Here is a 12,997-nt window from a genome sequence, read left to right as displayed (position 1 = left end):
ATGCCTGACCATCCGATCCCGTTAGTCGCCTCTTAAGACAAGTATTGATTGCTGAAGACCCATTTTAACCGGATCTTCAAGGGTCTCTTGATGTTATGCCCACCCAAGCCAGTGCACAAACAGGCTAGGAAGTAACATTATGTTCGCCCATTGAACCAGATCTGGGTGCGAATGAGTTCCAGAAATGAGTTAATGTATTAACAAGTCTGGAAAAACAACGCCTCCTGTCCACCACGGCGCAACCTATCACCGTGACTCCATCAGGCAGGGGACGTCATTTCTGCTTCCTCTTCTTTTGTTCTCGCTTCATCCAGAGCTCGGAGGTCGGCTTTACAGAACAGGTACGTCACAGCCGCGTTGAAAGTATGGCTAACAATGTTGGTTGGTGTACGAATGCGGTCCCTAGAAAATACAACTTTAGAAATGTCGGAATCCAAGCGCAGCGTCCCTAAGATGTACACCTATTGTGTGATGTTGTAATCGGATGATGTATACATAATGGGGTGGATGATACACATACTAGATAACGCCTTGTTTGCATCGTCTAATAGGGGGATTACTTACAGTCATATACCTTCTTACGGGTATTAGCTATGACATGACAGCAGGTATTCACAACACAACTGATCTGCACGTCGCTAAATGGGGGAACTGGGGATCCAGTAGTCTAAAAATGTGCGGAGTTTCGTCCCTTATGTGTTCCAGGATCTGTATGTTATTGGTTTACATAAAAATTATGACCAGGTTTCTGACCCAATGTTTGCCAGCACTGTACCTGCGCCCGAGGTTTTATCCTAAGTTGTAAAGGCCCACAATCAATGAAGTTCATGCGTCCTACAGTTGATACCCCGCGATATAATTAAACTCATATTCAATGTGTCGTTAACCTCAATCCACTTTGATTCATGTTATGGTGTGATCACCTGAAAAGTCGGACATCTACTTCTTCTGACTGTATGTGCAAGAAAAACTAAACTGGCGAAACACAGACACGTGCTGTATCCTGTCACACCCTGATGTAGCTGATATACTGTTCCTAGCAGCGTGATACCTCAGTCACGGTACCCATTGCTTGGCAATTAGCTGTTTGTGATGCTAAGCTGACATGTACAGTCGGGAATTACAGCGCTCCTTCACAGTTTGGCCGTGTGAATGTTCTAAACAGACACCAGTACTTGAGTAACTGCTCACACACTCGTGAGTATCCTACTACGCGGAACACGGTATGTACTACGTCCATTAACAAGGGAACCAAAACAAACGGAGAAAAAGAAGAAAAGAAACCCTCTAAATAAAAATGTCTAAACTCGGATGACGGATGTCTTCAGTCAACAGAATGGTATTACCATTCAGTCCACTCATCGTTTTTATGTACTGTGTATATAATTTGTGTACTTGCATTTTATTAGATTGTTTCAGTTACTGGGAATTTGAGATGCATAGTTTCGTTTTGTTCCCGAAAGTGTTACACATACAAGAACCACTCGACTGCAAACAAAAGGGCGATGTGGTCAACAGGTATGTTGGCGGACGTCAGTATGATGACCAATGTGACGATGCTGGAACTAGGGACGGATGGAATTGCCATTGCTGCTACAGCCGTTAACACTCTGAAATATGGAGGAGGGACTGATACAGTCGTTATCACACTGAAACATGGGCGAGGGACTGATACAGCCGTTATCATACTGACACACGGAAAAGGGACTGATACAGCCGCCATCACGCTGAAACGTGGAGGAGGGACTGATACAGCCGTCATCACACTGAAACGTGGAGGAGGGACTGATACAGTCGTTATCATACTGAAACATGGAGGAGGAACTGATACAGCAGTTATCGCACTGAAACATGGAAGAGGGATTGATACATTTGTTATCACACTGAAACATGGAGGAAGGACTGATACATCAGTTATGACACTGAAAAATGGGAGAGGGATTGATACAGTCGTTATCATGATGAAACATGGAGGAGGGATCAATACTGAAGTTATCACACTGAAACATGGAGGAGGGACTGATACAGCAGTTATCGCACTAAAACATGGAAAAGGGACTGATACAGCACTTATCACACTGAAACACGGACGAGGTATTGATACAGCCGTCATCACACTGAAACGTGGAGGAGGGACTGATACAGTCGTTATCATACTGAAACATGGAGGAGGACCTGATACAGCAGTTATCACACTGAAACATGGAAAAGGGACTGATACAGCACTTATCAGACTGACACATCGAAGAAGGATTGATACAGTCGTTATCACACTGAAACATGGAGGAAGGACTGATGCTGCATATATCACACTGAAACATGGGGGAGGGACTGATACAGCACTTATCACACTGAAACATGGGAGAGGGACTGATACAGCTGTATTACACCGAAACATGGACGAGGGATTGATACATTTGTAATCACACTGAAACATGGAGGAAGGACTGATACAGCAGTTATCGCACTGAAACATTGAAAATGGACTGATACAGCACTTATCACACTGAAACATGGGAGAGGGACTGATACAGCAGTTATGACACTGAAAAATGGGAAAGGGATTTCTACATTCGTTATCATATTGAAACATGGAGGAGGGATCAATACAGCAGTTATCACACTGAAACATGGAGGAGGGACTGATACCGCCGTTATCGCACTGAAACATGGAAAAGGGACTGATACAGCAGTTATCACCTTGAAACATGGGAGAGGGGCTGATATAGCACTTATCACATTGACACATAGAGGAGGAGCTGACACAACCGGTATCACACTCGAACATTGAAGAGGGGCAGATACAGCCGTTTTCACACTGAAACATTGGAGAAGGGCTGATACAGCCGTTGTCACACTGTCATATGGATGAGGGGCAGATACAGCCGTTATCATACTAATCCATTGGGGAGTGACTAATACAGCAGTTATCACACTAAAACATGGAAGAGGGACTGATACAGCCGTTATCATACTGATCCATTGGGGAGGGACTAATACAGACGTTATCACACTAAAACATAGAAGAGAACTCCGGAGTGGGGAAAGGGGCTTAGGGTTAAATTAGTTTGTGAGTTTGTTGGGTGCTTCTAACAAATAGGTTCCGCAAAGCACTTTCATAAAACACAAGGCATGACTCCTAATATTTCCAAAATCACACTCAAAGTGAGGTTACTGAAGACATGTTAATTGAAATGCCATCGGGTACACAGTAGTGTATTCCTTCAGAAACTAAGGTGGGGTACAGGTTGAAATGAATTCCCTAGTATTCATTATCGAAGTTCCAAGAAAACATTTGAATGTTGTCTACGACATGCACAGACTTACTCACCCTATAATAGCCACGACGCCTGTTGTGACCTCCACGCCATCAAGCTTGGCTATGAATAACGCTGCTGACGTGATGTAGAGGGCGCTGCCATCGGCGTTCAGCGTTACGCTAAATGGAATCACGAAGCGACTTACTCGAGAATCAAACCGTTTTCAACTTCACAGGATTCTAGCATCTCAGGAATAGACACCGCACTAGAAGAAGAACAGCAGGCATACATAGACCTGGTTTCATGTATAAGACGTCCAACAATGACGGTCTAGCATTCACAATTTGACCCACATACACACATTAACGTAGCTTATAAATATTTCCGAATATATCACTCAGCGCCTGTACATAACATGTGTATGTGTACAGCAAGAGACTGGTAGAAAGTTTTATGAAAGATAACAGTTTGTAAGGGAGACAGAAGTTGGGAAGTGGTGCAATTGTGGTTGTTTATTACAGTGTTTAAATTAAAGATTGGGTTATGAACAGGCTCACACGCACACACCCACGCCAACTTACTTACAAAGTCACGCACGCAATCATACACAAACACGTAGACACCCACACACACACGCGTCCCCACCACACACCATACCACACACACGCACACACACAAATACACGCACAGAAAAACACTCGCACGCACACACACACCAATACGTACATTACTCCACACACACGCGCACTCACGCACACACACATACACCATACGTACATTATACCTCCCCCCCCCGCCCCCCCCCCCCCCCCCACACACACACCCAACACACCCAACACAGAGGTGCATTTATCCTCACCGACACTCAACATAAACATTACAAGTATAACATTGATCATAAGTAGATTATAACTATTCGCAAGCACAATACCATACATGCAGAAAAGCGCACACAGAATTAAATGAGTGACAAGCGTCTTTGGAAGATTCGATCAATTAACTCACAAAGAGTATAACACCCGTGTTCACATCTGAGTAATGTTATAAATTTCTCGGTTGAAGATAAGTTTATGAAATTTGGCATACATTCACACATAGCGTTCATTACATCATACCATAAATCATCATACATGTTACAATCAATTAAGAAGTGGACCTTTTGAATTAAAACAAAAAGGGCAAGTTCTATCCTGAAGGGGGCCAGTGGGACGACTATACCTCATTTTTTCAATATTAATGGGGAGTCTGCCACTGCGTAAAAGTGTCAAATATTTTCTGGTGTTTCTATGGATATAATTTGATAAGACATAAGGCTCAACCACTAGATCCTTCTCAAGCAATCTATAGGACCTCAGCTTACCATTAGGGTTATTAGCATCATTCCACAGCTCTGAAAACCAAGCGGTTTCATCCAATTGAAAATATTTTTGCCTAATGAGAGTGAACTGACCACGTGTCATCGAATGGACATCGATCAAGTCGACGACGTTTAAGTTTCTAGCTAGCTTGTAAACCTCCTTTTCACATTAATGACACGGGGCAATCTTGTAATTTCCATACTGTTAAGGCGGAAGAATAAACGAAATACTTCTATGCGCTGCTTTGTGACACATGATTTCCAAACCATGTCTCCCTTGGCGGCGAAATTTGAGGCATTACGTCTGAGGCCGAGGAAAAATTGACCTGCTTTGTTTTGCAGAGTGTTTAACTTTTTATGTTCATACAACCCCCAGATGGAAGCACCATATTGCATAATAGGCTGAACCAAGGATTCGTACAATTTAGTATAAATTGCAAAAGTAAAACCACCAGCATCAAATTATTTTTGTACATAAAACACCAAAAGCTCGACTTGCCGATGTAGCCAGTTCATTAATTGTGAACTTAAAGTCCATGTGTTCGTTGACCCACATTATGATACATATTTGGATATAGCTTATCTACATGCAAGTAAAAGTAACGTCCCCGGGCCCTTGCTCTGTGCACGGGAAGCAAAGGAATACATGGTACACCTGCACACAATCTTTGGTGAAAAACAGCACGTGAAGACCAATAGCCCAATAGATTTGCGATGATTGGCTATTGATGGAATGTAAGATGTTCGTGTATAACTCACAAGTAACAATGAGCGAGATGGTTGCGTTCGGGGACTGAGGTGCAACCCCACAGAGTGTAAGGGAGGCTACTCGTGATGGCTTCTCACGTTTCTGGATCAACTTGTTACAGCATGGAGACTGTTTGGACGGCCATGTCATGGTCTAGGCTGCCGCATGATGGTTATAGTCACACGCTAGATGTTTACCGTTCAGACAGAAGTGTAAGTTAAGTTACAGAAAATATGTTTCTTTTCAGGTTGAGTGAGTGAGTAAGTATGGTTTTAGGCCGCTTTTAGCAAAAATCAAGCAATAACCCGTCGGGGGACACCAGAAATGGGGTTTACGCATTGTACCCATGTCGGGAATCGAACCCGGGTCTTCGGCGTGACGAGCGAACGCTTAAACCTCTAGGCTACCCCATTGTCCCTTTTCAGGCGGAACTCCTTATTCTCATGTGTGAAAAACCTCAAACCTGAAGATGACTGTCAATAATATATTTTGACATGAGTGAATAAGTTGTTGTTGAACGCAGCAGTCAACGATAGTTGATAGTCTAGGTGTACCACGGCGGACTGTAATTAAACTAGCCTGGTCCAGTCCAACTATTGACTAAAATATGAGCACCGATCAATGGAGCATAACAACACGCCAACAGCTAGCTCACTAAGTCTAGCCATCCAATCCTGTACAGATGACCGTTACATGCGTGGGATGCTAGGGACCTCAGCCTCCCCGCATCCCCGCTGGGTGTTTAACTCATACCGACACACACGTGCTCGTGGAGGCGAAGCCGATGAGACAGTGCAAACAAGATGGCGGGCATGACGATGAAGGGATGAAACAGAATGCCAACTGTAGCAGCGACGACAAACATCCCCAGCTGTGAGAAGGTCCCCGTGATGTTGCTCACCCCAGCCACCGACACTGCGATGAGGCTCCCGATACCCAGAGGTGCTACCCTGAACAGAGGGAGAGCGTCTATAAATACGGTGGCATCGTTCATTAGATCGAGGGTCCCAATGAGCGTGACGCACCCGACTCCTTTCGCAACTTCCAATTTGATTAAACGTAAAAGGATAAGCGTGTTGAAATGAAGCCAGTTTATACTATCTGGACAGATGTCTAGACTTACTTGGGATCATCCGGCTTTGCCATCAATGTTCTCTTTGAAGCGTATTTTGCGGCACTGTTTCGGGAGTTGTTTGTTTACGACTGCACAGCCAGATCACTCAAAGTGAACATTTCCGATACAAATCATTTGAAAACTCCGTAGAAGTGTGCCTTTTTTCTGATTATGTGGCCCAAAATATCCCAAAGGTGAACAATTACATTCCCTGTCTCTAGCGTAAAACGCTGAGTAGATCACTGTCGTCTTTTCTTATTCCGGTGGTGACCTTGCTCTTCGTTCGAAGCTGTCACTGACATGCAAGCAGACTTGAGCGTGTTGATTTTCACGTCTTCAGTAAAGGGTGGTTCAGCAAACATGAATGTCTTTGGCGAACACTCTGATTTCCCTCTTCCAAAATTGTACGGACATGATATAAATACAGCTGATAGATCAAGGAAACCGAACCATTTTGACTGTTGGTGACCGACTGTGACCGACTGTTGGTCCGATATTGAAAGCGCGGCGCTAATGACTTTTCAAATTTTCTTATAGGCGCCCTGCGTACTTACTTGTATTCTCATAAGTCGAAGAAGTTCTTCAAAAGGATCTTGAGGGTCGGTGCTGTTATGTTTGCAAACACAACTGCAGGCACATGTTGGTAATGTGTATGCATAGGAATGTCAACAATGCGCATATTTGGGCATATATCAATATTCATGCGCAGCCAGATTTTGCAACCGATTTCAGTTTAGTCTGTCAAAGAACAAAAGTTGTTATGTATTTACTCTTACATACATACAAAAAGAGCGAGGCTTGTTCATTTAACACAGGAGGGTTGATGATAACACCCGTTAAAGATCCACCGATTGATAGTCACTGCCAACGGGAAAATACAACGGTGGAGAATATATATTATATAACTGACTGATTCATTTGTGCATGTGATTTCGAATGAGTCATAACTTATGCCAGTTGTTATCCGTGGTTGACATTGCTGAATACAATATTCGTTTTAATATTCCCTGGAAATACATCCACGTTTTCGCGACGGATACATCCGTTTGCCAAGTTTACGTTCGTGTTGTTTTCTTACCATATTAAAGCCTTATCTGTTAGTGGAGTAATGTATGATTATTGGAAAGGCAGCACACCTGTCTGAATGTTGCTTTCACCAAATTGTCCGGCACAATATTCCTGCAACAGAAGGTCGGACAATAGTCAGAAATGACAATATGTCAATTCATAAGCAATTTTCACATGCACTTTACAGTTCTGCACAAGCAACTTAATACATTCTTGAAAATTTTCTTATTTTTCACATACAGTGGAGATTGAACTTCAGATTGAGCTGACGACGGATACGCTGTGTATCGGCCATGATAGAAGTTACAACAGCTGTTTTGTTATATTCGAGGGATGGCATGATACAGTTACCCCAAGAAGGTGCCGTGACGACCTGCATACAATGCCTGTCAAGATACATGTGCGGGTGCGTTCGGTGTTATAAAGGAAGTGCAAATATCAGTGTGCGAATGCTGTTTATGCCACAGCCAGCAATCACGATGGCTAAGGAATAATCGGACCTAGACAGACATTGCCATGTTTGAATCACTTGGGGTAAGTTTGACCAATGTATCGTGGTGTATACATTGCCAGGTCCCATGTTTAATCAACTGGGAAATGTTTCACCAATGTACCATGGTGTACAAGGCGGCCAACTTCTGTAATGTCTTAAACATCACATACATTGTAACGTAGGATCACATACATTTCATAAAAGAAGATCTTTTCCAAAGCTGTTTACAGCAAACTTTCACTGACTCCACATAGACATAAACATGGGATCATAAGCCCTTTGGCCTCCTGCCAAGACTGCATCTGTTTATCATCTTGCGAATCGTTTACTTTGCAATTTTTATGACTGGATCAGTTAGCATCATTGCACGTGGTTTCAATTTACATACACAAAGAATTCATTTAACAAGTTTGTAAATGGCTGTATGAGTAATAATGTGTAAATTTGTTGCTCATTGGGTGCAAAAAATCTTTTATGACTTATTGTTTAAGTTGTTTATCATGTGTGATAGGTGTACTGTATGACTGTATATACAGATCAATGAGATCTCTTAATACAAGTGAACTGAAGTCATTACTGTTTGTGATAGGTTTATACTATTGTGAATTCAAATATTTATCCAGCATCAAAGTACTATTTGAACATCAAATATTCATATGTTTGCGAGGTCCCCAAACACAAACATGCGGTAACAGTCGATATGGTGAACACATCACGAAGCCCTTGTCTGTTGGTTAAGGAACTTAAACGATGTAAGACAACGAAGAATAAATTGAATTTTTGTTATAATATATGAATTGCATTTCATTTTAATCATTTGTCTCGATATTACTAAATAATCAAGCAACTAGCTATGTTGCCTCTGCATAAACTTTTCCAGTCTCAACGACATATTCCCCCTGTGCTTCAGTTGACAACAATTTGACTTTAAGTTAGTTCATAAAGGGACGATTTGATTAATGTGCCAGCTTAATTGTTATAATGAGCATGGCATTTCATGCTGGAGGGGCACGCCTTTTAAGCATCTTAATACTTAGTTGTTTATTTTTTTAGGACAGGCAACATGCCCATACGTGTATGCCTTCTTAATTGTAATACAAAAGTATTTGTGTAAATTAGTCGAATAATAATTTGCCTGTGCATGTGTCTATGATGGATATATTTTTTTAACACCATCCCTATTTGATAGTGATTCATTATACAATGGACACTGCTTTTAGCAGAGAATTCGTATGAGCAAGGAACCAATTTTGGTCGCTTTTATCTATATTTTCAGAAATTTTCACAACCTTGAATTGTTTCTCTGTTTTTTCGTCCGTGCCATTTTTCAATTACCACACTATAACTTAACACTTAAAGCGAGACGAATAGTTGTTCTGTATTTACTAATGACATTGACAATAAATTGGTTACTTTAGTGAACTACACACGTCTCTGTGCCATTCCTATTGATAACAATCCTTTGGACTTCTAGTAAAATTCTATCATTTTGGGAAATTTAACAGTATCCTGAACCATGTCGGAATAATATATTCTTTAAGTTAGTGACCAAGGATGTTTTTCAGATTTATACAACTGTTTGCTTCGTCTGTCGACCTAAAATTGTTTTGATCCAGCGACTTAGATCTACACATCCGTGGTTGAGATAAGCAAGTTACCTAAGGTGTGTTCTGATTAATTTCAAAGCGGGATACATGATCGGGCAACATGGAAAATAATTGCCCACTCCCTCACCTATCAGAAGCTAGTAATTTAATGTAAGGTGATATAAACATCCTTGTGCCGGTAGGACAGTCAAAGAGCCGCGTAATACTTTGATTGTTCCGATTGCTATGCATATTTCTTATAACAGTGAGATCCTTCAATATGATACAAGACTTGTTTAGAGACATGATGAAACAAGTGTCTATGGCCTACAGCACATATAATCAGCAGAAGACATAGTGGCACTGACGAAACTGGTGTTTAGGGACACACTGACAACAGCAGATATAGTGACTGTGATAAAACCAGTGTCTGTGGCCTACAGCACCTATCATCTGCAGCAGACATAGATGAAGATGAAACTGGTGTCTGGCGCCACATCAACTAGAATAGACATGGAGAAGATGATGAAGCTGGTGGCCATCGTCACCTGCCATGATGTGGGTATGCTCCATGATGGGGGTTTCATGTTTCAGTTTAAGGCGTGGGGAGCCAGAAAGACGAGTCGTCTTATGTTTCAGTTTAAGGCGTGGGGAGCCAGAAAGACGAGTCGTGTTATCTTCCAGTTGAAGGCGTAGGGAGCCATAGAGACGAGTCCCAGCTATGTCTGTTGTTTGCTTGATATCAGAACCATCGATTTATCCGAATTGAGAGCACCTATCTCTCTATGCGGATAAATAATTGAATCAATAACGTTCACATACATTGCTCGCCGTGATATTTTTATGCACACAGACTCACGCACGCACGCACACACACGCACGCGCGCACGTGCATACAGAGGGAGAGTATAGTCGGCCTTTGGTCTTTGTTCACTCTTTACTTTATTTGATTTGTGAAGACAAGACGACAGTGACAATGTGTTTCTGCAATAATGTTTCAACTCAAAATACAAAACAAATACCATTGAATAACCCCCAAAGAAAAGACGTCATATATAAAGAACGAACAGTCTACTTAAGAACTTGGAATTGTATATAAATAACACGGTAAATGAAGGGTTAGGTTGTTGAAAACCTCTGAGCCTAACTATGAAGGAGGTATAGTACGCCTTAACAGTTTGCATGTATTATGTACAGATTCAGAGAATTCAATCTGCCCACTGTCGTAGGATACCTTTACTTTACTTTTGTGAACGATTTGTGGTTGGATTGAAATACAATACGTCCCTCAGTTTGATCATTCGCACGTTAATCCGTGTACTCGTAACGTTTGAGATAATGTTCGAGGCCTGCCCTAATGCTCTTCAGATGGTTCTAACTGTGAACCGACATATTTCCGTGACGAAATGAAACAAACTGTGAAGCAAAATATTAAGTACATTTTGTATAATATCTTCGATTTGCCTTTTGCCATTTTCACTCTGTAGGAACTTTAAACAAGATTCGTATCCAGATTGGTCTTTTTCATTATATTTTCATTCTTGTTAAAATGTCAAAGTTAGCATCGGAATTGTGGGGTAAAAAATGTTATCATGTAGCAAATGTTCGATACCAAAGCTGGGCAAAAGGGCGTGTGCATATGCATGGGTAAGTGAAGTTTTCACAATCCACTTTGACAAGGGCATTAATTTACATATTTGTCGTGCACTCGGCCACGTTTCTTCACAAATAAGGTAGAAGTACGTTCAGGTTTTTATAAGTGTATTTACTGTATGGATGGATTTGTGATAAGTTGGTACCAGTACAAAAGCTTTTAAATAAGTCATCTTCTGTATCTACTTTGAAGATAAACACCATGTAGTGTGCGTTGTATCCATCAGTCATCTATATCATAAGTAAAATGTAATGACATGTATATACACATTACTGAAAAAGTCATCTTTGATATAAACAATTACTCTTTAAAACTGAACATGCACATTAGGTCAGCATTAGCAGCAATAGCTCATAAAATATATACACACTGGTCGTTTTAGTTGTATAGAATGGTGAGTAAACTCAACCAGTGTGGTTTTGTTTTACTCAGTAAAAGAACACCAGCTTATGGGAGTATACCAAGCTGTGTTCAATTATATGGAACCATTTTAGCACCGCAGTATTCTGGAAACACATTACCGTCTTAATACCCTAATTTATATACTCCTTTATCGTTATTTTTCAGTTCATTAGATGAGTAATCACTGCATACTTAAACACAACATATATCGGAATAAATATGAGATACACATACATTAATAATATACATATTACAATAATAAAACAGGAACAATATAAATAGACGTTAAGCTGCCAAGAACGTGACAATTTTCCCCTATACTGTATAAGTTCCTTCCTTACCATAACGTGGTGATTTTATTCCTCCGTGTTTTTTAACCACCCTTTTATATATATTTTAGAAATCTCTCGTCGTGATTAAACTCATACACAATGTTATCAGACTCTATCAAGGTTAAACGTATGTTTAATATTAATCATCATCATTTCTGTCCAAACATAATTTCCGACAATAAAACATGTCATTAATACATAAAAAGATAATTTATTTGCACAGTAGTCTTTTGTGAGATGACATTTAAACATGACACTTTATACAGCTATTTCAACAGTTACACTGCCGCTATAGAGCAATGCATTTTGTACATTTAGAGATGGCTCTGTTATTTTCTATCGAGACGTAAAATATACGGTATTTCTTTGGAAACATGAAATTCTCTTCGCTAACTTCTTGTGAGAGAAACTGTTTTTCACTTACCACTCTACTCATATCGACCCAAACGTATCGACCCATTGCTTGCACATACACCTTTAAAAGTCAAACGACAAAGATCGAAATAAAATGCATGCATCACTCATTATTACGACAGTAAAGCGGGCAGCATGTCACTGTGAGATAGTCCCGAAATGTATTGAACATAGCTTACGGATACCCTAGTGAACCTTCCTGGTAGCAGATGACGTATACTTTGGTGTGCTGATATGGCATTATGATAAGGTAGGTGTTAACATGTGCATCAAATATGAATATTACACCTATACAAATTTCCGGAAACATAAAAGCAACTTCTGTAGTAGTTCCTAGTAATAACAGTTATAGAAGTACATTTGTCCTAACACGCCCACCAATGCGTTGAACCAGTGCCTACGCATTATGGTAATGGAAATGCCTGCATTATCCATGTATCGGGCCTCTTAAGACGAAAGCAGAAAAGTCCCGATGAGTGTTGATGTCCGTCCACTGTCCATTAAACATCCATCAGTGCCATCACTCTGTGCATCCTGCGTCAAGCGCGCATATCTGTGAGCATGTGTCT

The 12,997-nt window shown here is 40.9% G+C and overlaps 1 protein-coding gene across 1 annotated transcript; it reads right to left on the bottom strand.

Moving 5' to 3' along the window:
• Positions 1-260: 260 nt before the first annotated feature.
• On the bottom strand, positions 261-6,511 carry LOC139448918 (excitatory amino acid transporter 2-like). The gene is made up of 5 exons (XM_071230432.1): positions 6,489-6,511; positions 6,166-6,315; positions 3,332-3,439; positions 1,476-1,610; positions 261-402 (listed from the first exon to the last, which is right to left on the bottom strand). Exons 1-5 carry the CDS (start codon positions 6,509-6,511, stop codon positions 261-263), a joined length of 558 nt encoding a protein of 185 aa, XP_071086533.1.
• Positions 6,512-12,997: the final 6,486 nt, after the last annotated feature.

This window comes from Haliotis cracherodii, unplaced genomic scaffold (genome assembly GCF_022045235.1).
Source record: "Haliotis cracherodii isolate W230 unplaced genomic scaffold, xgHalCrac1.p SCAF_7, whole genome shotgun sequence".
In the NCBI taxonomy this organism is placed as follows: Eukaryota; Metazoa; Mollusca; class Gastropoda; order Lepetellida; family Haliotidae; genus Haliotis; species Haliotis cracherodii.
Note: the sequence above shows the minus strand (reverse complement) of the source record. Positions and strands in the feature narration are given on the sequence as shown.

Coding starts and splice junctions, on each gene's coding strand:
- LOC139448918 (XM_071230432.1), bottom strand. CDS start 6,511: ATGGCAAAGCCGGATGATCCCAA. Junction 6,316..6,488: donor GCAAAGCCGGATGATCCCAA/GTAAGTCTAGAC, acceptor CCCTCTGTTCAG/GGTAGCACCTCTGGGTATCG. Junction 3,440..6,165: donor ATCGTCATGCCCGCCATCTT/GTTTGCACTGTC, acceptor GATTCCATTTAG/CGTAACGCTGAACGCCGATG.